At 38.6% G+C, this 24,074-nt stretch overlaps 1 protein-coding gene across 1 annotated transcript; it reads right to left on the bottom strand.

Annotated features, from left to right (window-relative positions):
• Positions 1–1,008: 1,008 nt before the first annotated feature.
• Positions 1,009–22,956, bottom strand: ICE2 (interactor of little elongation complex ELL subunit 2). The gene is made up of 15 exons (XM_062501456.1): positions 22,896–22,956; positions 21,963–22,067; positions 19,510–19,777; positions 18,355–18,474; positions 16,929–17,063; positions 16,428–16,544; positions 15,178–15,337; positions 13,547–13,731; positions 12,120–13,074; positions 9,922–10,100; positions 8,345–8,474; positions 4,033–4,117; positions 3,890–3,940; positions 2,601–2,853; positions 1,009–2,080 (listed from the first exon to the last, which is right to left on the bottom strand). Exons 1-15 carry the CDS (start codon positions 22,922–22,924, stop codon positions 1,889–1,891), a joined length of 2,964 nt encoding a protein of 987 aa, XP_062357440.1. The 5' UTR covers positions 22,925–22,956; the 3' UTR covers positions 1,009–1,888.
• Positions 22,957–24,074: the final 1,118 nt, after the last annotated feature.

Below are 24,074 nucleotides of genomic sequence, written 5' to 3'. Positions count from 1 at the left end.
AAAAAAGTCAGATTTCACAGCCAGTAACCCCTTCACACTAACATAAAGAACTGATAAAGTTCCATGGTTTTGCAAACAGGCTAACCAGTCATCTAAAATGCTAGGTCAGAATGTCTCTTCCAGTCCTCCAAAACTAACTTCAAACTGTCTGAACACGATACAAAGCCAGCAATTTCATCTCCTAATGAACACCAGTGAATGGGGAGAACCAGACATCCATCAGTGATCTCACACAGCATGGAACAATGCCTCTTCTCAGAGGCTTTCCTCCATTTCTGGTGGTTTGCAGCTCAAAGCTGAACCAGGTGAGCTGGTCATGGACAGAGCTTCTTGGAGTCTGGCACTACTCAGTATTTTTAGGTCAGCTGAATAATGTGACAGAATCAATTTTCCCTGATTTTACAGATGACACCAAATAGGCAGAAGAGGTAGGAAGAGGGGACAGATGAGCCTCTTTTCAGAGAGACTTGGACAGCCTGCACCACCAGGCCAACAAGAATTGCAGGAGCCTTAGCAGAGATGAAGTCCTGCACCCACAATGCAACAATGCCAAGCAGCAGCAGCACAGGCTGCTCCATTGCAGTTCTGCAATTAGTACACTATAATTAGTAATATACTAGTGTAATGTAGCAGGCATAGAGACAGATGAACAAACAGACCATACAATTCTACCTCATGAAACTGCATTGGGAAACCAAATTCCATACAAGTCTGGCAAAAAGTTTTATATATACAATATGAAAACTGCCTTGAATCCCCAAGACAGAGTCAGTTATCTGGGAAAAATGACTCACAACTAAAGTATTCCTATTATGAGAAGTCACTAAGGCATTTAGGATTTTGAATCAGAGCTATTTGTAAATTGCAAACACAAGTTCAGTTTGTCAACAGCTTAATACTGCAGATAAAACAAGCAGTGGTCCAAAAAAAGAATAAACCGAGTAACTGAATAAATACATCTAACAGTTGGAAAAGAGCCACATCAGAAAATGCTTTGTATTTCACAAAGAACTTTTTAATATATGTTCATTATTGAAGCCTAATTTCAAAAAACATCCCTACCTTCAGGATTTTTTAGCAGGTATACTCCAGTAAGCATTTTTTTTTTATTATTTTTACCATCATGACATTAAAACATGTCCTGTCAAGTCCCAGTGAGAAGCAGAATGCTTGATCAAATGTGTATACTTGGTAACTTCCTCAGTCCAAACAAAAGACTTGGAAGAACACCTTTAAGACCTCTACTTTTTGTGAGAGTTTAAACATGCAAAAATGCAGCTCTCCTGTTACTGTTTTACTTGTTTAGTTGTACTTGTAAGCTTCCCAATGCAAATTTATTCAAATACACACAGATTTTGTCCTTCATTTGTTACACCATTCTAAAAAGAAGAATGTATTTTTGTTAGCTATTTAAAAGCCAGTAGACACCAGAAGTCAAAAAAGCTAAATAATTAAATCCAAGTTCTTCCCCTATACACAATACACAAAGTAAAATATATCCTTAAAATAAATGAGAACAAAAAACTGTAGTGAATCTGGAAGAACTGGGAAAGCTTAAAAACTATTTTTCTCATTACATGGTAGTAGAGGTTGTTGTCAGCCCCTGCTCCACTCTTCAAGAAGCAGCTTTTCTATAAAAATCACCAGACCAGCACAAGATGCTCTGTTCCCCATAACCAGCCAAGTGTCTGCAGCCACATCATTTTTTTCCTCTGTCTGGTTTTGAGATTTTCACTTGAAACATGTCCCCTGAGGTACCAAAGGGTTAAAGGTTTAGAGAATGCTTCAGCTTTTGGAGCCATCTCCCCTGCCAGCTTGTTCTGCCTCCTCTGAAGCTGCAAGAAACCTCAGATTTCTTGTGTCCTCTTGCTCTTCTCCAGGCTTATTCCTACTTCAGTTGCATTTTGCTGAATTTGGTTTTCCAGTTTTTCTTCACTTTTCTTTGCTTGCAGAAATTCTTCCTCAGCTTCTTTGGAGCCACACCTTCATTTCTAACAGGCTTAGCTGGCTTGGCTTTTGTTTCCATAGCTACTGGCTTTCCTTCATGGGGTGTGTCTGACTGTCCTTTCACCCCAGCCATCTACAAACATATGGGGAGAGAATGTAAGAAAAAAACAACCAAACAAAAAAATTCAGAAAACCAAACTATAATTAACAGAATTAATAACCTTCAATCTGTATTGAGCACAAACATTCAAACAACTGTCTTCTAATTCATGTTGTTTCAAACAGACCCACAGGGCACATCTGGACTGGCACAGCTGGTCTTCAGTGACCAGTGAGAAGTGACCAATCCTGCCTCTTCCCTGCCTACGTGCCTGGATTTCCTTCTGGCAGAAACCAAAGTGCACAACGTAATTAGGAATGGATGCATGACAATTTCTTACCTTTACAGGGCCATACTATCTCAAAAATAATAGAGGCGAGAGCAGAATCTTTGGGAAATTTCCAAAGCATGATAGGCATCACTTATTCACCAACATAAATTACAAAGCAGGATGGGATTCCCAAAAAATTTCTGACCCCCAAAGGTGACAGATAAGCTGTATCAGCTGTACCCCAAGGGACTGAAGTGCTTTTCCATCAAGTGAGATACTGACCTTCTGTTTCCACCCTTCCCGGGGTGCAGGTGGAAAGGTGCACGGAACTCTTCCATGACTTATGTGGCAGGGCAAAGGGAGGCTGGGATCTAGTGGAACCCATGGGACTGACAGGGTTGCAGGTACAGCAGGCAGATCACAGTGAGCTTTGTGCAAATTATAGGATGATCTGCTCTTGTTAAGAGAACTCTTATAAATTGCAACTGATGAATCTCCTGCAGCATGAGTCAATAAATAAGAGCCCTCCTCCAAACTAAAATGAGAAAAGTTCAAAATGAAAAATATTGTTTAAATGTTTTTGTAGTTTTTTTATTTTGATCAGGATAGCTAATAAGTTTTTAATGCAAAAGCAGAACATCTTTAGATGTTTAGTCCCTTCAGATGTTTTATAAAAAGACTGCACAAGAAAGCATTAAACTGTACTGATAAACACGTACTAATTAATGTGTTCATAATGTACTAATTTATCCAAAATGTACATATTGTCATCATATTGAACTAAACATGTAAGCAGACACTGAAAACCATCCATGTTGGACAAACTGTAATTCCTTAACCAGCATCTTCCAAAGAACAATGCCCATGTGGACACACACACACAAAGAACAGATGAGCTTTCAATACACCCAGGATTAAACAGGTTTTCAGGAAGATGAAGGTCAACTAACTGCCCATAATAAAAATCATGAACCTACAGAAACTATAAAGAGCAGGAAAACCCCTTTACAATTTGAATGAAAAGGCTTCACAATCAGTGCAAGAAGCATGCATCACAAAAAATTTCAGACACTTGCAGCCTGAAAGCCTTGAAGTAGCTATGTAAAGAAGCAGGAGAAAGGTTGCAGTGCTGTCCAGAGAAAGACAGGCTGCTATAAGTCAAGGTAAGCAGAAGTGAACACAGTGTTATTTCTACAGTTCAAGCAGAAAGACTCACAAAACCCAAATGCTCAAACCCTGTGAGCCAGCCCGTATACATAATATTACACCTCACTCCTGTGAATTGTTTACTCAACCCCTAAGAGTCCATTTTCCTCTCTCGAAAACACTGGTTCAAAAACCTCAAGTTCTTATTCTTTTGCATCATTTATGCAAACCTTATCATACCAAGCATATTTTACACAGTACTACTATGACAGACCTAAGAGAACCTGTAAAATATGAGTTTCTTCATGAGGCAATTTCTTCATATAAAGAAATAAAAATCAGAGTAGACAAATGTTCTACAGAAGAAACAAGATGAGCTGGGCAATGTGGCAAACAAATACAATGAACAAAAACTGAGAACTTACTCAGACACCTTCTTCAAAACATGATGAAGTATATTTAATGAATTTGCAGGTCTGTGAAAGAAGAAAATAGCAACAGTAGTAACTTGCAAGGCTTGTTAGGGTTTGCAATTCATTGCTAAAAAAATCTTACTACAAATACTCACTTAATCAATCCAAGTTTTTCTCTGAAATTTTCTGAAGAAATCTTTTCTAGCATAATAAGCTTTGATGTAAAAGCATCAATATGTCCTGAAAAAAGAAATTAAATCAATACACTAAAAATAAAATCAAACAAATGCAAGAGCATAATTTGCAGACTTAATGCCTTTTTAAAAGGACATAAACTTTGTTCTTTCGGCATAGAACAGTGAAAAGTATTTATCAATGTGGAACCATAACAGAGATTAAAATGTGCAGCTACTTTAAGTACAGACATCCATACCTTGGCTGTCTTTCTAACCATGAAATGCCTGACTCCAGCAAACCTTACATCTTGGGTGGTGTGTGGAATACACAACCTTATCTTGCCATGGCCTTAATCTCATCAGTTAGTCTGTATCTTCACAAGTTTATTTCACACTTATCACTTTGCCTCCTCACTGGACAGATCCTGAAAGCTGACCTTTAAAAATAAATTTATTTTTGTGCTTAATATACTTTCTTTTCTATTATGATCTACTGCATGACTTTCTGGGGATGCTGACCTCTGCATCTTAATTTTTCCCCCCCTTCCTCACCTGAGAAATTACAATTTACTACTCAGGCCTTGATCATGGCAAGTTGTGAAAGACTATTTGTCTTTGACACAGTGAGAAGCAGCAATTCAAAGCTCTCCTCACCACACTTTCAAAATAAAGGCTGCCAAGGACAGTTTAGCTCACATTTCACTTGATGAGCAATAACAATCACCAGCATAGCTTGGACATGGATTTGACAACTGTACCTAGCCTTCTGGTTCTTTCTTATGCTGAGGTTTCCCCAGAAATCTATTTCGGTTCCCACAAGGAGGATGAGGAAAAGGCAGCATAATAAAATACAGGCTACTCAGTGTAATTTACTGTCTTACTACAAATCTGCTCTCTTAGGAAGTGTAAATGCTTCAACTGCACAGTTAAAACTAAATCAAAGCGTTTCACGTTCCAAGCTATCCATTACTAAGTTTGTGTTGTGTAAGAAGACTAAGTAATAACTCTCACTTCAACAAATTAAAATGATGCACTAGGACAACTGATTTCTTTTAAGCATTTCATTTGTTTCTTTTCTTGATATCAACATTTTGTGCAAGACTAAGAAGATAAATTTCATATTCTACATTGCTGACTAAAAAAAGAGACTTGAAGTCATTATTAAAAATATAATAAAAAAAAAAAAAATCTGTCTGGGCTCTGTATTCCTCACCAGCCTCACCTCAAATCAGACTTCTCTACTTCTAAACACACTGACAACATAACTGAGACAAAAAATAATAATTACAAAATACCTACAAACTACTTCCACCTAGTTTATATAACTATATCTTATATCTGAGAAGTGACTGATTGAAAATACTTGTCATGTAGTAAGTTCCCCACACACCAAGTATTTTTTTCCAACCTATTCTTCAAATAATGTTACTTTAAAGGCCAATTATTATTCCATTCATGTGAAGGGGAACTGTGTTTGCAGAAAGTTTTGCTTAGGCACTTAATGCAAATAAGTGAATAATGGTCAGGGTAAAAGGCTCCCATTAATCAGCAAAGCTTATCACAACTTTATTTACTGCTCAGATCAAGTCCAAGTGCCTTATTTGGGAAGCTTGTCACAGAGATTACTGCCTTTTCAGATGCAGGATTTCCTGTCTGAGTAGCAAGGGGACTGAACAACCAAGCCAGGAGCTTTGCTAGCAAGAGGAAGACAGCGCTCTTTATTTGATGACAGTATCTCTGCTTTTTGAGAACATCCCCAAAAAAATAAAATTCACCTTCATCTCCCCCCCCCCCGCAGTTGTTACAGGGAGGCCATGGCTACATGTCTGATTTCTTTCTCAACCCCTGAGTGGTGGTGCTGCTGAGTCACGGCAGAGCTGAGATCCTCCCTCTGTCACACATGACAGTGCTGGACAATTAGGGGGCATAGACCAAGGTCCAAAGAACTTTCCATCCATTCTTACTCGGCAATACAGGAGATGACTACAAGAATTCAGCTTTTTCAAGAGCCAAAAACATCTATGCAGTTTACCACTGCTACACGCTTAAAACTTAAAAGATAAAGGCTGTCTGATCAAGAATGCAAGTTGTAGGTACTGCATTAGTTAAGATCATAGTTTTCAAACCATGTTATTCCGTATTTCCACACTCATACTGTGAGATAAATTTAAAAAGAGCAGTAAGTTTATCACTTTATGAAATGTTTGATTTGAAATTCTTTTATTATAGAACACAGCACTTAAAATAATTCAAATTACAGCATGATTTCAGAAGCTCTTTGCCTTTCTCCTTATACTGAACTCATCACTGCAGTAGTTCTACTATCAGGCATCAGATTAGTGACAGAGAATGAGAGATTCACCCCACTTTAAGTTGCCCATAGCATAAGAATATCATCACCCTCAGAGAACTGTCCCTGGAGTTTCAGGACAAAGCTTTCTGCTGCAAAGAGCCCTCCAAGAAAATCTGGACACTTGCAACCCGGCATTTTTCACAGCTTCCTCAGGAATACAAACTGAAAGGTAGAATTTCACAGCCACCTTGCAATACACCATGAGCAGAAGACTCCCCAAGCAGAATATGGTAACAGTTTCCTATTAAAAATTGTGGTAGATACTCTTTCATATAACAGATACTTACTTCCACCTATTTTTTTGATCTACCTCTGTAAGAAACTAAATGGCAGTACCAAGAATCTGCCCCACAGGACGGGAATACCCATTTACTGCACAGGACAGTGACAAGCCACAGAATCCTGTGCCTCCTCAGAGCCCACAAAAGGAGAACTCCTGTGCCTCCCAGGGCTTGCTTCTGGAAAGAGTGTATCCAGGAACAGACAAACATGACTGGAATAACCAGTGCTTCTCAACACCAAGGACACTTTATCCCAAGCATGGGAACAGGGAGGGATAGGCTGGAGGCCAGGCCAGTGCAGCCTGCCAGCCCAGGGCACTGCCTGTTCCACAGCCAGCAGTACCTACAGGAGACACACAGAGGAAAGCTGTGCTGGAAGGGGAGGGCTCTGTGGCTCTTCATCTGCTTCCTCCATAAAAAGGGGTGGTGGCTGGATGAGCTGTCTGCAAACTCCTGTGCAAGCCATTCCTTCAGTATTCTGTAACTGATGGGAGATTAGATAGACACTCACTCCCCCACTTTGTGTACTTAGCAAACATCAGCCTCTCTCCACAGTTCACTGTTTCCTCACACTGCCTGCCACTCGGGAAATGTTAATAAAAACTTTTATAACATTTCCTACAGGAAGCCAAACTGCAGTGCAGCTCAACATGCTGGATATAGCCTCAGCAGAAATACCCAGAGTGCACTCAGTATAGTGGTCTGCTTGTTAGAGAGAAGCAATGCCTCTGTACTGTACACTAAGATTCAGTTACAAATAGAGAACTCTGTAAATAATTAGCTCTTCATAAGGGTTTCTTTTTTAATGGTATGGAAAAACCACATAAACTGCTTTTAAAGTTCAAAATTAGAAACATCATTTCCATTGAATAAAGAGAGCAGACTAAGATGCAATTGGCAAATACATTAGATTTCACATAATCCAAATAATTCCACGGTAGCTTGCATAGTTTGTATGTAAAAACTGGAAAACAGAAGTTAGTATTTCTAAAATAGCATTCTGATGTAAGCCAACAACAGCAAAAGTGTAATTCAGTGCACAAGTGGAAAGGTTAGGCAACCACAAACCAGAACTGCTTCCATAACAACCCTAAAACCCAGATTTGTTTCTACAAAAGAGAGGCAGTGCCCACTGCAGAACATTCACTCACTGCACAACAGGACTGCCCTCATACAGTAGTGTGTGCCAAGCATATTCTAAATATCAATTAACCACTTTGTTGCAAATCTTCCCTTTTAAAATCGTATTAATTACAAGATAATTGGTATCAGAAAGCTCTCCATATATTAAAATGGTTGTTAAAATAACCTGATCACATTCTTTACATGTATCATTTTAATTTCTCTACACAACATGTATCTCAACAAACATAAAAACTTCCCTGACTTTTTAAAATGTCATTGTACAAACATGAATATAGCATTTTCTACAGGGCATGGATACTATTTATCTAAAACCAAAGCTGGGATAACTTCATCTAGCACCCAACAGAAATTTTAGACAAAGAACTTACTGAAGATAAATGTGAAAAAAAGATTAGAAAGTTAAAATACGAAAGGATATATTGAATACACCTTTAATAAATATGTATTTCTTCTGTTATTCTACAAGTACACATACATGTGTCTTAAGCAAAAACTCAAAACACGTACTTACCAATATAAAACAGGCATTCAGAATGCAGCATACTCTGCATCCACAGCTGGCACACTTCACTTTCTGTAAGAGCTTCCACACCGTAGTAGGCTTGATATTCTAGTTTTGGTAACAGGAATACGGGAGTCAGCTGAAAAAGAGAAGATAAAAAGAAAAAAATTGCACTCACTGTCCAAAACATCCACAATTTAACTGCATTTTGTAGTTTACAATAACCAAAGTCCTCCACCATAGCTGAAGCAACAAAGACATTTCAGAAGTTCTGCTTGAAGGTTCACATGCTATGAAATCCACAGTACAAACATTGGAGTAGGAGACTTTATACAGAGAAAGATGAAATGGACAGGGTGGGCGAGAAAAGAAAAAAAGGCCTGGGCAAGCTTTTACAAATAGTAAAATTCTACCACTTAGTAATAATTCCATGTGACTAAACTAATTTCAAGTTTACACTTCCGTGCTCTACTGCTCTCTGCAGCAATTTAAGAAAAAACACACATTTCTAATTAGCTCATTATTAGCAGAATTCTGCCATTTATCACTCCTGTCAGAATCTCACTTGAAATTAGAACCTAATGCTTGGACTCTCATTTGAAATCAGAGGCTACCCTAACTAGTGAGTTAACCCTGCTGAGCACTGTCAGCTCTCACTGACAACCCATAGTTTAAACTTCAGCAGGAATTAAAAACAAAAACCAAAAAAAACCCCAAGTGATCAGTTTCTGAATAACTAGGCAGTCATTCCCAGGCATTTATGAGCAGTGCATCAATAGCAAAAAGATGGGATTTCTTCAAAATGAGATTCAATAAGCACAGACTCTTGGCAAGTCATCAGCGTTGCAATGATTATTTCCATTTCAACAGAGCATAAACACCTCACAAAACACCTGCCTGCTGTAATTCTGGGGTTCTCAGGAGGGACATACCACAACAAATTTGCTCAATGATTAAGAAGACACTTTATAAAATTACTAAATTACTGAGAATTACAGAATAAAGTTTCCTTCTCTTCATGCTGCAAGGAGTATTTTGATTACAGTTGCATTCAAACTACTTAATTCCATGAGATAAACTATTTGCTAAGAAATGGCACAGTATTTTCAAGGAGAACAAATAGAATCACTTTTTGTGCTCTCTGTTGTTCATTTTATCTCCTATTTCTCTGCTTAATTAGGCATAATAGCAAGGCTGAATCCTGTTTGAAAGTATTTGTGCTCATGAACATTATCAAAGTCCTGGGCCAAACCCCTAACTATTCCATTAACTTCTAAGAATAGTTCAAAATTACATTATTTTTACCTAAGTATCATTACCCAGAAATACTACTGTATTAAAAAATGGAGACTCACACTTCCTTATCTTCTAATCAAGCAGCTGTAATGAAATCACAAGTTATTCTTCCCCGTCTTCCTATAGCAAATATTTACTTACAGAAGACAGACACACTGCGGAGTCACAATTGTCTCAGTGAAAGCACAAATGGTGACAAGGACTGGGAATACCAGAAATGCCAGCTGAGCACAACTGTTCAAAAAAGCCCCACAAAAACATGAACCCAAAAAAGCTGAAAACAAAATCACCTTTTGGGCTTTTTTCTTTTTCTGGTATCGCGTCAGTGACTTGACTTTCTGCACGCTGCAACGCACGAGTAACAACAGATCATTCAAACTGAAGAGCTTGTACACAACATTGCCTTCCTCAGGGGCCTGATACTCTGAAGGGTCTTCTTCAAGTAGCTGAAGTTCACTTGGCAGCTTTCCTAGAAATAATGAATTAATTGAGAAATTAATTGAATGACAGAAAATTACAAACTCGGACATTCTTTACCATGATGCTGATTAGCTTTCTTCCCTTGCAGCAGAGTTTTTTGTTCAGTTTTTTTCTTTTTACTTTAGGGACTGTTTTGTTTTGTAAAATTTTGGGGTGAAAACTACTTTGTTAGGAGCAAAAAAGTCACATATTAAAAAAAATCTAAATCATTACATTTGGGAAACATTCACTGTTAAAGACTGTATTTTTAAATAATCCCACATCATTAGATTTCTCACAGAAACAGAGCAGACTACAAATGTGAGACTTCAATTAGTTCAAAAGTTGCTTTTTAAGCCACAATCACTCAGCACAAAGGAGAGAAAACTTTTATTTACAATTAATGCCTTCTGAGAACTGCCACCCATTCACTGGGTACTGATGTAACTCAAGTCTCAAGTCTGGATGGCAGCACAAGTCTCCACACCTCATGGAGTTCAACCTCAATCTGGATACTAGCATATTCAAGAGGTGCTACTGGATCTCCCAGTGCAGTTTTGAGTACATTAACAAACATCCCTCCAACCCTTAGAAACATTTTAACAAAACACTTCAAATAAACACAGACTCCATATTGGTTTTCTGAAAACATATCCAATTTTTTCTTTTTTTTGTCCTGCAGATATATGGAAGTATGTGTCAAAACTACACCTATAAATAGGGATTGCTGTAGTGCTATGAACAACTAAATTTTTAACATTAAATTTAGAGTTTATGTGCATGCACACTGTGGGAGATTTTATCCAAGGAACTGGAAATAATTTTCTGTTAGTGAAATACGTAACTCAAATCTGGCTTTCTGCAAAATAGGCATGCAAAGAAGTTTCTCAGCTTGGCATAGAATTTTCAAATTGTAGAATTACGCCTTCTATTCTATACAGTCACTTTTCAGCATGTTGGCAATATTTATTGCATAATCTCTATTAAAAAATTCTATGAGAAAACATCTGAACTCTATCTTTTTAACTGAGAGAGAAATAAAGCATCATGCCTCTCAGCCTTTCAAACTGAGGGAGGAGACATGGTCTTAGTGATTATTCAGTCAAAGCAAGAAAAATGTAGGAAGCAATAAAACAATTTTATCTAAAACAGATTTAATCGTGTTAACCTACAGACAAAGTAACTAATTCCTACATGATCAAATGCACACCTCCTCAGAAAATACCAAACATGGTTTCCCACCAAAAAGCATGGATTTGTTGGAATTAAATATTTAAGAAAAGTATCTGTCCTGACACAACCTGTCTGGTTTCCTGCTTGCTTATCTAACACAATAAAGAGTCTCTAACATCAGCTGTATAGAGCTCAGAAACAACTCAGACATATGAGGAAAACCTCCAGGGCCATGGTCCCCAGGATCTTCATGACTTGTAATTCTGAGCTAAGGCCCAGCTGCAGCAGAGATTCAATACCAAGCTAATTGTCTGAAAACTTGGAGAGGTGGCCTGTAGTGAATCCTCATTTGCCTTCTGGGACAGAGTGATGGGAGCTATGCAACAGCAACTGAGCCAGGAGGGTCAAAACTTAAGACATACAAATTCTTTTTTTTTTTTTTTTTTCATTTTTAATTGCATAACTTGATTAATTTTTATTCTACAAAAATTGAAATAATTCTACTTTTGATTGACAAGAAACTACTTTTGCAGACTAGACTACTCAAATATTTGAATTTCCATGCAACAATAACTCATTCCACTACCAAATTATTTCTTTTCCTCGCTTAAAACCCTTGTGTAGGACAACTTGTTCCTTTACAGTAAAACAGTATTTCATATTCACCTCTGTGGACAAATAGCTCCCAGTGCTCCCTTCTGTGTGCAAGACAGTAATTCCCACACAAAGAAGGCACTGTTAACTTGTGCCACATCTCTAAATCTATGTAACAGATGCACTACTGACACGCTCTTCAGATAAAGCAGGTAAAGTGTTTTCTGTTCTATCTTCCTCCTTATGCAATGACCACACTTACTCTTTGGCACCCCCTCAAAAAGCCACGTCCAGGTATTTCTAGAGGAGCTGGTGGGATTGGAGGTTGGGGCTGGCAGAGTTTCTGTGCTGGAGGTCACCAATGTTTTTGGAGACTGAGGCAGCTGGGCTGGTGCAGCATTAGAAGTAGCAGAGCTCACCACTGGCTCATGAGCTTTTTGGGAAGGGGACTTGAGAAGTTCAGTTTGCATCTTCAGAATTTCCCCAACTGTATCCAATTCTTTGGATAACTTCCTTGGAGGTTTCTTGGAGGCTTTTTTTCCCTGATCCATGGTATCTGAGCAGTCACTGATGCTTGCTAAAGGACTCTGGGTAGGGGAAGGAGATCTGGCAGTCTCTGCTGAGGTACAAGAAACAGTGGCTGGTACAGCTGGTTTGCAACAAGCAGCAGTTTTACATTCTAAATCAATCACCAAATGTTCTTCATCCGTGTCACTACTGCATAAAGAAGTGTAAGCCGCTTTTGTCTGTGCAGCATCAGGCTCTTTCTCAGAACTCACTGCAACAGATAGAGGATTTAATTTTGTTTCATTGTCCAGTATTTCCTTGGTCAAGAGATCCTGTGCTTTGTTCAGTCCCACCTCCATTGACTGAAAGCTTTCACAAGGAGAATGCTCTTGAGGGCTGAAGCATGGAATGCCACCTAATGATGGAAGCTGCACACTGGCACATGCTGAACCCTCTTGCTCAGAAGGGGCATTTTTCTCCTCTTCACCTCCACCATTTATGGCAGATGAATTCTTACCCCTCATTTTTAGGCCATGAGGTAACATTTTAGCAGTGTTACTAGCTGCAGGAAAAGTACTTTCCATTTTACAAGTTCTTGAGAACTTGGTAGTTGCTCCAAAAGTTTCAAGCTCTGTAACATCATCATCGAAGTCCATCCCTGTGTCATCTGGAGGAGGAATTGTCCTGCACTGGTAGGTGTCAGAACACACCTTAACACAGGGATGAGAAAGTAGAAAAATTTAAAAAAAACACCAAAACAATAAAACAAACCAAGAAAAAGACACTGCCAAACTGAAAACACAGAAAGTGTTCTACCATCCATATTTGCCTGTTAGGAAAGAGGAGCAGTAATTGAAAAATGATTTTTCTTGTTTACCATTGAATAGCTTGGGTTACACAAGTTGAAAGACCTTTCTAGAGGGTAAAAATTCACACAACTTTTTCCAGTGAAGCAAACTGATCAAAAGACATTTTAAAGAAGTAAACATTAAAGCTGAGATGCCCATGAAGAAGCATTTAAAGGAACTGTACAGCCATTTTCTAACAGGGTCTGTAACTCAGGAGTAGAAAAATCACCAAAAGAAAACCTAAATTTCCCTTTATCACAGAAAAAGCAACTTAGGAATTTTAATGCAAGTTTTTGATTTTGCTTGTTTTTTAAGCATATGTGAACCTACATACATCCCACTGCAACAGGTTGTCCTCAGCTGGTTTGTCCATTGATACATCAGAAACTGAAACGCAAGATGTTTTAGTTGCTAGGAATTCCATTGGAATTTCATGGAAGATTTGATTCCTATCTCTTATGGTCATTTCTTTTCTTGGCAGAGGTGGATCAACGTAAACCACTTTAGCTGGTTTGCTACCTTTTCAAGAACGAAAAGAGATAGAGTACATATTAAATGAAAGGAAGAAAGACTGTTGTATAATTTAAATAAGTACTTCAACTTCCAATTACAGTCAAATCCACTGCACATGCACACCAGAAGAAATGAGAAGTGATCCCTTCATTCATTAACAAAAAAAAAAAAGTATATCCAGGTATGGTATGAATTATTACAATCCTGCAGCAGCAATATACACCACATTAATACCTGAGCATATTTCACATGCAGTCTTAAGTAGAGAATTTGTAAAATAATAACTAGGAGTCATCATTTCCTATACAGTACTCCATCATCAAATGTATCCTGTTTTCCTAAAAGATCTTTTTTTCCTCCTTGTTTGAAAGTAAATTCTTTTTTTTAAGTCTCATTGCCCAAGTGACAGCTGCAGTTTATTTCTCTTCTAATCAGTTAACTCTGTCTGGGGTCTGCTGCTGCACTCCCTTGTTTGCACCTTAACACACTTATAAATCACCCAAAAATAAAAGCAATACCCTGCCCGTGACAACAGAGAAAGCCAAGGCACATGGTGAAAACAGTCTGCCTGTTTCATGGAAAAAAGTAAATTAAAGCAAGAGGTTGGTTACAGGAAAAAGTGAAAAGGAAGGCTAAGGGAAACCCTTCAAGAACCACTGTGCATTTTACTACAGTCTGAATGCCCTTTAGGTGTTAATTTTGGATCCAAAAATTAAGTTTAAAAACTGCAGTGTTGCTACAAAAGGAGTCAAGCGTTATCTTTACTGATTAAGTAATTTAATTTCACACAGGAAAGTGAAAATTCATAAACGTTGCAAGCATTTGATAGCTTAATTATTATCTGTAAGTCTGCTATGAAACATGTAAAAAGCACAGAAAGAAATTCCAACACAACACACATTATAAATACTTGAATAAACCATACTGTGTTTAAAAGAAAAGTGTAAGGGAGGAAATTTATATTCAGATTACTGAAGAAGTGCTTGGCAACTGAAGTGAAGCAGACAGATGAGTTCATCAGTTTATTAAAACATTTTCTGTTGCAATTAAAAAAAATATCTTCATGGACATTCATTCCTTATTTACTATTAGAAAATGTTTGCTCTTCACTTTTCCACAAAATTCCTGAATTTCTCTTGTTTTTTAGTTTACTGAAATCAGTTCACTTGATAATTTTAACAGCTTCATGCAACTGTTTTCTTTCCAAGGAAACTTAACAGTTTTGAAAAGCAAAACTGGTTTAAACTGGTTTTTTGTTTTGGCTTTTTTTCCCAGGTGGAAAACAGCTGAATATCCAAATTCAATGTTTATGGTGGTAACTGTAGAGGTTGTTATTAGTCTCAGTAACGAAGTGGAAAAAGGTATAGGGAATGATATCCAGTGACCCTGGATCAGCTTTCCAGCTCTTTTGGACAACCTCCCTACAGTTTTAGTAACAAAAGCATTCCATACCTGCAACAGTGATCACTTTAACACAAACTGGTATTTCCCACTGTTCCTTGTAATTTACTCCATGATTATTCAGTAAAGTAAATAATGATTGATTACTTAAAACAACTTGAGGACAGTATTTCAAAGCAAGTTTTTCTGCATTTGAATCTGAACTAATATCCTAAAGAGAAAAAAAAAGTTATTTCTTTCAAAGTTCTTTTAAGAAATACATATAAATTTAAATTTACAAGAAAAACTTCAAATCCAATGAAAAATGGATATATACAACCCTTACCCCCAAACAAGTCCAAAGACTACCACAGTGCCAGGCTTCAAAATGAAATGAAAGAGAAAAAAGCTTCCTTGAAGGTTTTCAGCTGAATCTTATGCATTCACGTTGCAGCATAAGAAAATACATCTTTTTAACTTGTATTTTCAGTTAATTTCTATACACTTGAATTACTAAGTTGAATAGGAATTTAGATAATCATGAAATATAGGAGTGTGCTGAACCAAACAAGAAAATCCCCCAAACCACATTAACTCACAAATATACACTACAGATCTTCTTATGAGTTAAGCAACAGCACAATAAAGACATCTAATATTGAAGTATGGTTAAAACTGCACAGTTGTTTCAATAGAACCAACAGAATATATCTAATTACAATAGTGATTAGACATAAACAAGGTTAAAACAAATACAAAACCATCAAGGATACAAATTCAGACTGAAATGATGAAATTGTTAAAATTTACAAGTACACACTTCCATGAAGGAAGGAAGCTGGGAATGCTAATGAAGAACATCATCAAGGACTACACAGATAACAGGAGTCCAGGAGCACTGAGGACCACGAGAGAACTAAGAAAAACCCAGCTATGTTCTTTTTTCTGCCACCAGAGACATCATCAGAAGGGCTCTGTTTACAGCTCTAACATCCTCTGAGGCTTAAACCATTCTCCTGCATCATCTCTGCTCCTTTCTTCAGCAAGTCTCTCTGAAATAACAGTACTTCTGTTGAAAGTCTGGGTTTTGATATGTGAAAAAACCTCCTTAAATTAGATGATAAAAAATTATGTGGAATAAACAGTCAAAAAATTCAGTTCTACAGAATGAAAACTCCCCGATTTTCACAGCAGAACACAAACAGAAAAACCAATATTTAATGATCCAATACAGTCTAAAAACTGTTCAAACATATAAAAAGGATCAGATTGCACTTCTGTATGACATATGCCTTAAAAATGCCAATGAAAAGGTTACTTACATTATGCATAACGTGAGCTTTTTTTTCTGGGGTTATAATAGATGTAACAGTGCTATAATCTGTGGGCAGCTGAACAGGCATGGAAGGGAAATCTGTTCTACCACGTCTTGCTGTACCCTGGGGGAAATCAAGCAGTGCCAAAAAACAGCTTTCACAGAAATCATGCTCACCCAACAGTGCATTTCTTATGAAGAAAAATATAAGGAATTAACACATGTGCATTATAAAGTTATGTGATATGAGAAAACATACTGTTAATGTAATCTTTTTATGGCAAACATCTGGCAAAAAGGATTAACGGACTTACTACCAAAATAATTTTATTAAAGGTTTAATTAATATTTTAAAATATAAATTATAACCCCCAACTCAAGCACTGAGTAATAGTTGCAAGAATCCCTAATCCCTGCGTAACACAAATTGATGAAATTCTTCTTACTTAAAAACAACAACAACAAAAAAAAAACAACACAAACGCAGTATGTGTACATAAGGTACTACCATTGCAAGAAGATTTTTTTCCAGCTTGAAGGTCAGCTGTGTATGAAACCTTCCTCCCATGATACTCATGATCTCCTGCAGGGTGTAAAACTCTGGATATTTCTGTACACATGCAATACACACACGTAGCAATTCCTAACACAAAAAGAAAAATAATTTATGCATTTGTATCTTTCACAAGAATTTAATTTTTAAAAGTTTTTTCTGCAATTTCAAGTCGCATTTATAAAACCTGCAGGTAACAATACAGATCTATAATACTCTTACAATCACTGCTATGAGAGCTGCAAAGTATTCCAGATTCTCCTCAGTCCTTCATAAGCAAGGCTGACAACGTATGCACATAGCTCAGGTCAATCACTAAAAACATACAGTTCAGTAGAGTCTGAAATGTGTTAAACTGGGTAATTTTCTTTTTAGTTATTTAGTTTGGCTTTTAGAGAAGTAATATTCTTTGTGTTACTACCAGCTTACACTAAGCCTTGGCAAAAGTCACAAAGATAAAGGCATAGGATTATTCCATTTGTGTTTAAACTCACTATCATGTCAACTCTATATTACAATACCTGAATTAGGTATTTAGGATATTTAGATTTTATTTAGTAACTACAATGAGTTATTTCTTCAAGTATTGGTTAAAACAAAATATGGGCCTCTACTTCATTCTTAAGTCAGGGTATTAACAATAAATAGGACTTCGAAGTCTGGAGACACATTTTGTGACCAGCTGACAAGATACAAAATTGCAAAGCCAATACCAGTATTTAGGGGATAAAAAAAAGAAAGCAAGATGTTTGTTTCCACATGTGCCCAAATTTCGTGGTAGCGCACTAATGGGAAAGAAGTTTAATGAATCTATATTCTGTTGTTTTGTTTTGTTTTCAAAAATATGCTATCAACCCAAGAATGATAAATGAAGTTGCATTCATGTTTGATCTTAGAATCATCAAAGCAGATATTTTACACAGCATGAACTTGCAGAGAGAGGGTTATGACTAAAGCCTGAGTAACTTCTAATTAAAGTGACTTTGTAACATGGTACTATGCTTTCCTGAGGAGGAACCCTTAACATTCTGTCCAGTAGTGTGTATCTAGGAGCCACTTCTTAATGGAAAGGCACACTTAAAATGCAGCTCCTCTTTTCCTGAATATAAAGAAGCTATTTATTTGTTTATTTGACAAATAAACATTTTTGCAGTGCTGTAAAAAGTGATTTCCCTTCCCTCACACCTTTTTGGCTCCAATGAACCACAGGCCAAGGCAAGCTGTGCAGCACATGGGAAATGGCCACTTCCCCATGTCACCCCAACAGGAAACCTGCAGGTCAGGGAACATCACATCCCATGAGCGCTTCTACACGTCCTCATCGTAAAGCCAAGACAATTTTTTAGGAAGGGCTGGAATGAAGCATGGCATTAGTAATTACCTCAGTATAATGCAGTGCATCTTCAGAGATGGCATCATAATCTTGGGCACAGCTCTTTGCAGCGTTTTGGGCAAATTTCATAAATTCTGCAATTTCATTGTTTACTACTTCTTTCATTTGCTGGGGGAAGGAAAAACCTATTTTTAAGGCAAAACAGTATCCTCTATGCTAGATATGTAACCAACAAAATTTCCAGAGACAGTACAGGTAATTATATGAGGGAATAGATTCCACTTGCTACTCAATTTGGCAAATATTCAATCTCACTTAAGTAAAAAAAAAAATTTTGCAAAGCCCATTTCCTTTAAAAAAAAAAATCCCAAACCAACAACACACCATCCCCAACAAACAGCAAGTTCCTTTTTTTATGCAGTGATCCATAAATAGAGAGGTTACAAGACATGGTTGATGAAGTTTACATGGCAAAGTAAAAAAGATATCTGAGTTACATCAGATATAAATCTGAGTTCTGATTTCATGAGAAATTTTAAGTAACTGCAACACAGTAGTTACCTAAACTACTGCCTGGAAACAATATTCCCATTGTTACAGCATAAAACAAAGAAATTAACATTAATAAGGAAGCATGGGAAACCAAATGCAATGGCTCAAAACAATTTGCCAATTAATTATGTTTTACAGGACTCAACTAAAATGATTCTCCCACCCAACAGGAAGGTGGCCCATTTAAACACATCCCTGAGACTCAGCCTTTCTCCTGTGTGAGCACAGCAGGACAGCACACAGGGCCCTCCCCTGCTAATGAACAAAGCTCCCACAGCTGGCAAAGATCACATTAAAACCTATCCAGGGCCTAATAGCACCTAAGACACTGTTACAGGCCCCTATGGAATGCTATAATCACAGTAAGGACAACTTCTAACTTCCACCTCAGAAAAAAACCCAAAAATGTATTTTGGGGGCTGGGGGGGGTTGTTTGGTCAGTTGTCAAAGATCTACATGCTCAGCTGTTCAGATCACCTAAAAAAAATCCCCAACGAAACAAAAAAGCCACAAAAACCCAGTTTCAGTGAAATGGCCAAATACACTTGAAATGTCTATTAAAAAGCTTATCCTGAATTTTTTTCCTGTTTTCCTTTATTCTTTTTAAGAACAAAAAATTGTATGACTCCCTCTGTGATGGTCATATCTTACCATATATGTGAAAAATTCCCTTTGACTTGCAGCATTAACTTGGAAATGGTTTCTTTTTTTTGAGAACTTAGTCATCAGATACAAGTATGTTTTCTGCTCCTCCTCAGTCAAACGAGAGGTAAATGGATAGGGGAGCCTGGGTTCTGGAAGAGGATGGTCATCAGCTGGGCTTTTAGCCTCCACCTCAAGTGATCCTGCAGCCTGCATGCTACAAGTCTGTCTGTTTTCTGAAGAGTTTGCCAATGCCTCCACACTTTTCTTAGCCTCTCTGAAAAAAAAGTAACAAATCAACAAATTTGCGGTCTTCACATAAACACCAATATTAGTCAGAAACAATAAAGGCAGCTGTGCAAGACTGAACTGCTCTGAGAGACACTGCTATTCCAATTCCTATCTGTGCCAGTGGACTGTTCTTATTCTGAAACTTCACCTGTACAGGCTAACCCTTAGTGCCAGCTGCAGGTCTGCAACTGGGTTCAAAATACACAAACAAAAAAAAAGGTACAGTTTTCCTTTAAAAAAAAAACAAGATAGTCTTAACAAGCTAAATATGAAACACTTTCTCTGTTCTGGAAACACACATTATTAATGAAAATATAAAGAATCTCCATATTTAATCAGTCACTGATGGCCACTATTCAGAAACTGCCCTCAGAAAGGTCAGACTTGTCAGCCAGTTCTGATAGTGAAGGAGAAAGATTTAACTAGAGAAAGCCTTTCCTTCACTGCAGAAGAATAAAATTACTTCATTGTAACAACAGAAATTCCAGATTTCAATGAAGAAATTCTTACAGATTACACAAATCAAGCATTTAATTTTCTACTCTAAATAATGCTGGAATCAGTCACCAAAAATAATAGTAGGCTAGGGCAAGAGGCATGGCTGTTCTAACAACAATAAAGTAATATAAAGCTCAGTCTTAAAACAACTCCAGTAAACAAAGGCAAACCAGCCCTGCCCTGGTCTACTTAAAATAACTCTACTTAACACAAAAAAATATTTAAGGGTAACAAAATGAACTTTAACTGCTGATCTTGGAAAAAGTATATTTTTAAGATACTATTTCAGCAGTAGAAAACATCTCAAGTGTCATTCAAACCCAGCAGTATCACATCCACAGTTCTTAATAACACTTCACAGCTGTCTCTCTAAATATGAGAATGTGTCCATCCATGTGGCACAAACTGGCAAATTTAATTAGGCTGTAGCAGGAACAAGATGCTGACTCAGATATGCCAGTGTAAGAACATCAAGAAATTCCAGCAGCTTAAATTGACTATATTCAGCACTGAATGAAATGGCAGCACATCAAGATCATTTCAGCATGCACTGCTGTCACAGTCTTCATTGGGGTGCAAACCAAAATAATCTTAACAGAGCTTTTCTGTCCATGTTTACAGCACTATACTTTATTTGAACTGATGGCTTACATTTTTCTCCTTCAGTTTATTAGCAACCTGCTTTCACTGCTTCTACACCAAGAGAACATACACTTTTGTAAATACCTATGAGAAACTCCCCAAAATGAGCAGATTTCCTCCAGCTTTTACTTTCACACTTGCTTCAAAAGGTTTAATTTCTCTTCTCTTTACTCTGGTCACACAATCCAGTTCCACCCATTTCTGATTTTTATCAGGTGCAACCTCTCTTGCTTCTTCTGGCTGTAAACCTACTGGAACCACACACAGTTGGCCACAGTGCCATTCCTGAGCACCCACTCTAGAAACTCTTCCAGGGGAGAATCCCACAGTAGCATCAGATGTGCAAGTAACAAGCTGTGAGGCTGTGCCCCTATCCTGCCAATTCAAGGAAAGTTGTTCTAATAGATATGAGCCAGAACAGGTATCAGCCTTCTCCAGCTGAAGATGTGGGATGAAGTCATGTGATGTAACAGGTAGCCCCTCAAATACACACTCACTGTCAGCTTATAAAAACCCAGTAATTCCTCTTCTGAACAAAACTATTTCCACACATGCTGAATTCCCCACCTACATGGTTTCCCATCCACGTTCCTCCAGCGAGAAGGTTCATGCCCCAGGCATGGCATTCACATCCCTTATCAGCTTAGTAACTTCTTAAACCAAGAGTATCAATACAGTCCTCCAAATGCTGAGATCCAGCACCATGAGCCACACCTTTCACTACGTGAAATAAATGTTATTCTACTTCCTCAACCTCAGAAAATATAAAAATGACACCAAAAACTGCTAAAACAACACCGCCTGTTACCAGCTATGTTCACACAGCTTCATTCCCCAGACCAACGGACTCAACCCCAACTCCTCCTGCTGCTCTCTGAGGTTTCACAACAGATAAAGCACTGGCCCACAGCTGGCCCAAGGAGTCAGTAACAAATCCTTGTGTGCCAGACAACGTGAAGCTTTTCCCAAAACAGTATGGGGATGTATCCATAGGATGATAACAAAGAGCAGAAAATTATAAAATAATGTACCTGTTTGATAAATTCCAGAGTTCAGAGAGGCTCAGAGACAAGGAATATTTTTCATAAAGTTCATGGGAGAAAAAAACTTCTTGGCCATTTTTTGGTGAAATATCCCTAACAAAAGAAATTTTAAAAATAAATATATTGCAATACGAACAAAAATTAAAGGCCCCATCTGCCCCTGAGAACTAAAAACAGAAATTAATTTACATACAAAAAAAAGAGGCTACCTACATGATGGTTCAAGATTTATTCTTTATGGAAGCAACATATGTACTAATGTCTTATGTTCTTCGATTGTAAAATACATATTCTTCACAATACAAAAGAATTTCATTAATACAGGATATAAATTCTAGGTACGGTGAGAGAAATTCTAATGAGAGTTTCCTACTTTCACACGTTCATGAATCAAAAAAAAACTTTGGTGTTAAACTCGCTGGAATTTTTGAGAAAAACACACCGGCTTTAACTTCTCAGAAAAGAATTGTTCTTGTCTTCTACGCTGACCTGACCTTCCATATTGCCTTTTTCTTTTTTCTAATACAGCCGTTCAAGTGAACCGGGTTTCTACAATCCCAACCTTCCTACGTGAAAATTACGAGCATAATTTAATTTACGTTTCACCTCACAAACTAATTCCAGCCCGCCTCGCCTCTCTAGGGCTAAAGAGCCGAATTACGTATTTGCAGGGCTTTTGGTATTAGAAACACGAACGAGACTCCGCAGGCCCCGACTCCAGCCCCGCGCTCCCGCCGGGAGCAACACCAAATGGCGCACGCGCCCTCGGGGCGGCGTCCGGCGGGGCGGGAACCGAGCCCGCCCAGCTCCCCCCGGGTCGCGGCGCGTTCTGCTCCCGGCGGGGCAGCGCGGAGCTGTGTCCGTCGTCCACACCTCAGGCGCACCCGGCCAGGCCGCTCAGGGTGAGGGAGACGCGCTCACCATGTCAGCGGCGGCCCCGCGGCCGCCATCTTGGCTAAGCCCTCAGGGGCAGCAACTTCGCGGTTCCTCGTCTCACCGCCGTGCGAGCCCAGCGCAGGGCACTGGCCAATCAGCGCCCGGCGCGTGGGTCAGGTGTTCTGAGCCAGCCAATAGGGACACGGGCTCCAGCAGCGCCTCAGGGTGTGGCCGCCATTTTGTGGCGGGCGGGGCGGATGGTGGCGCGGAGTCGAGTTGTGTGGGGAGATCTGTTTCGTGTTCACAGGCGGGGTCGAGGCGGGGTCTGGGCAGGAGGTGGATGTTTCGGGCGGTGCATCCCACCCCTCCCCTCCCCTCCCCGGGTGTTTCAGAGGTGGGGCCCTGGGCATAGGGTGGGTGGCCCGGGTGGCTCCTCCCTCTCCGGTGAAGTGCAGAGTTGGGGGGCGGTCTGTCACTGAGAGATAGGAACCTCGTGCGCGGGTTGAGGTTCTCCTAGGGGTGGCTGCGTTCCTCACCTTCCTTCCTCTCCGGCGTTCAGTTTCCCTGGCTCACTTCTCGTGAGCAGAGTCGCAAAACCTTTTTTAACTGATGGACAGGCTTCCCAGTGTGGCAAAATGTGGAATTCGGGTATTCTCAGAACCCATAGGTCTGGGTGATGTAAACTCATTTGCTTGTTGTGTTACAAGAAAAGGTGATGCCGGTCACTGCTCTAAAGATAGGGAAATTATGAGGGCAGAGTGTGTGCTTGGTGTCCTCTGATTAAAACGGGGGACTATTACACAAATACAGGAAAACTCGAGGGTGGTTCAGAATGATTTCCAAACCCACCAAGGGAGTCTTCAGCCTGCTTGCAGATCAATTTCAAGGGCAGTGATTTTGATTCTGCCCTCTTGATTTGTTTATCTTAGAGAAGCAACAAGGTTTTCTATCCCACTGGATAGACCGACCCAAAGCCTAGCTATGGAATGACACCCTTGTGAGAAGTGATCCTAGTTCCTGACCCAGGTATGGTAACAGTTCTGTAGATTAATTATGAGAACGCTTAGTTTGATAAATGTGGCATCTTAAATCCTACTTCAGGCTGCGTCTCTCTAAAACCTGCAGTATCTGTGGGTTTTTTTTTTTTTTTTTGGTTGTTTTATTTGTTTTTGTTTGTTTTAATAAAATAGTTCTACTACCTCCTGGTGATCTTTGTACTTCCAT

This window comes from Cinclus cinclus, chromosome 13 (assembly GCF_963662255.1).
Source record: "Cinclus cinclus chromosome 13, bCinCin1.1, whole genome shotgun sequence".
NCBI lineage: Eukaryota > Metazoa > Chordata > Aves > Passeriformes > Cinclidae > Cinclus > Cinclus cinclus.
This window is presented reverse-complemented; position numbering and strand designations above follow the sequence as displayed.